General features: G+C 33.5%; 1 protein-coding gene across 1 annotated transcript; it reads left to right on the plus strand.

Moving 5' to 3' along the window:
* Window positions 1-234: 234 nt before the first annotated feature.
* Window positions 235-1,035, plus strand: LOC124922021 (E3 ubiquitin-protein ligase ATL6-like). Its single transcript, XM_047462743.1, has one exon. It carries the CDS (start codon window positions 235-237, stop codon window positions 1,033-1,035), a length of 801 nt encoding a protein of 266 aa, XP_047318699.1.
* The last annotated feature ends 1,081 nt before the right edge of the window (window positions 1,036-2,116 follow it).

Here is a 2,116-nt window from a genome sequence, read left to right on the forward strand (position 1 = left end):
TATTATAAATATTAAAAATAAATAAACTCAAATTTAACGATTAAATAGATTAAATAAACTAAGATCATATAAACTATAAACGTACCTATAAACGCACCTGAGAATAATCTGAATAAGCTGTTGTTAAGCTGATAAATCAAACTAGGCTTACATTATAAAAAGAATCAACTTCCTAAATCAGTCCATCTCCTATACCGCCATTTTTTCATCAAATTTTGAACCGTTTTTTCATCCATGGCAAATCCAGTATTACCTCTCCTCTTCCTCGCCGCAGCGACGCCGTTTGCGGCGGTCGCCGACTCACCTCCTACGGATTCATCTTCCTCATCCTACTCATTCGGCAGCGACGATCCATCAATCGCAGTTCTCGTTGTGGTTCTGGTCCTAGCCTTTTTCTTAATGGGATTTATTTCCATCTGTATTCGCCACCGCTCCGATTCCACCTCAGACAACGACGATTCTCGCCGATTCGTCGTCGCTACTTCCTTATGGAGATCCCCTGACTCTAACGGTATGGATCCATCTGTCATTGAATCGTTCCCGCTTTTCAGTTACTCGGAAGTGAATGATCGGTGGATCTCGCTAGAATGTGCAGTCTGTATAAACGAATTCGTAGACGGAGAAATGCTCCGAAAATTGCCTAAATGTAACCACGTATTTCATCCAGATTGTATTGATGCTTGGCTTGGTTGTCACACTAGTTGTCCTGTATGCCGGATGGATCAGTCACCAGATGATCTTGACGAATCAATCGAATCTTCCAGACTACAAAATCAGGTTTCGATTACTGTTAACTGTGATGAGAATGAGATGGAAAGGAATCGAATCGTGAAGTTTTCTAGGTCGAACTCGACGGGTCACACCTTGAATTTGCCGGAGGAAATCGGAGTTCAGTTAAAGAGGACTAAGAGCTGCGGCGAGATTCTGCCGGTGGTCAATGGTGATCGGTCCGGTGAGGTTGAGAAGTCGAGGCGATGGGTGTTCAATGTGGTCTATAAGACCGGTTCAATTCAGGATGTTGACTCCCCGGTTTGATGAATTTGTAGGCATTTTGTTATTTTCATTTATATATAGAAATATAAATGGAAATAATAAAATATAGATATAGTTGAAAAACTTTTAAGAAATATAAATAATTTTTACAATTTTTTTTAATTTAACATATATAATAATGAGAAATAATAAGGGTAACACGAAACTAAGATAAGGAATTCGATGTGGTTTACCATATGTGTAGGAGAGATAAAAAATATTTATTTATTTATTTTATTCGCGTGTTTCTTATCTTTCTAAAAAGAGATATTTTCAAAATATCTTTTGTTTATTTTCTATTCGGCGACTAGCGACTTTATTCTTTGGCGCAACGACTTCCTTCCTTATTTGAAATGGTAAATACCGCTGAAAATTAGAAACCTTATTTTTGTTCGTTTTTCTTATTTTGTTGCATTTATCTCGCCGTTATGTTCTTTAAATTTTCAGAACAAAATAAATTTTCTGAAAATCGCTACCAGTTCAGCATCAAACGTAGAAAGGTAAGTTATTTTTAAGTTTTACTGTTTCTGTTGTAGATTTAGTTGTTAATATCATATTGAACGATAATAGATGTTGCTGATATTGGTGATAGTTAGAATAATATTTATAGTAATGTTGCTCATATTGGTAATAATTATATTAATATTTATTATGTGACAAAAAAAACACGGACATGTAAAAATCATGTTTTTGTAAACACATGAGCTGTAAAAAAAAATTCAGAATAATTTCATGTTTAGCGTTTATGAGCGTCTTGTTTAACACTTTTTCAATTAAAATTTTCCAAAAGAATTTAATGTCCAGAACCCGTGAACGCTATGTTTAACGCTTTTTTAGTTAAAAGTTTTGGTTTTTTCAAAAGAATTTCATATTGAGTGTCTTATTTAATTAAAAAAAACTTAGTTTTTTTTAAAAGAATTTAATGTTCACCTCCTAAATATAAGTGAGACAAAATAACTAGACCTTAAGAACTAACAATATATGTTCACTTTTTAAATTATCATCATCCTCGTTAATGAGCTCGTTTAGAACCAACTTTATAAACATTTATTTTTAAGTATTTGTAAATATATTAGAAAAAAAT

Source organism: Impatiens glandulifera, chromosome 1, assembly GCF_907164915.1.
Source record: "Impatiens glandulifera chromosome 1, dImpGla2.1, whole genome shotgun sequence".
NCBI classification, from domain to species: domain Eukaryota; kingdom Viridiplantae; phylum Streptophyta; class Magnoliopsida; order Ericales; family Balsaminaceae; genus Impatiens; species Impatiens glandulifera.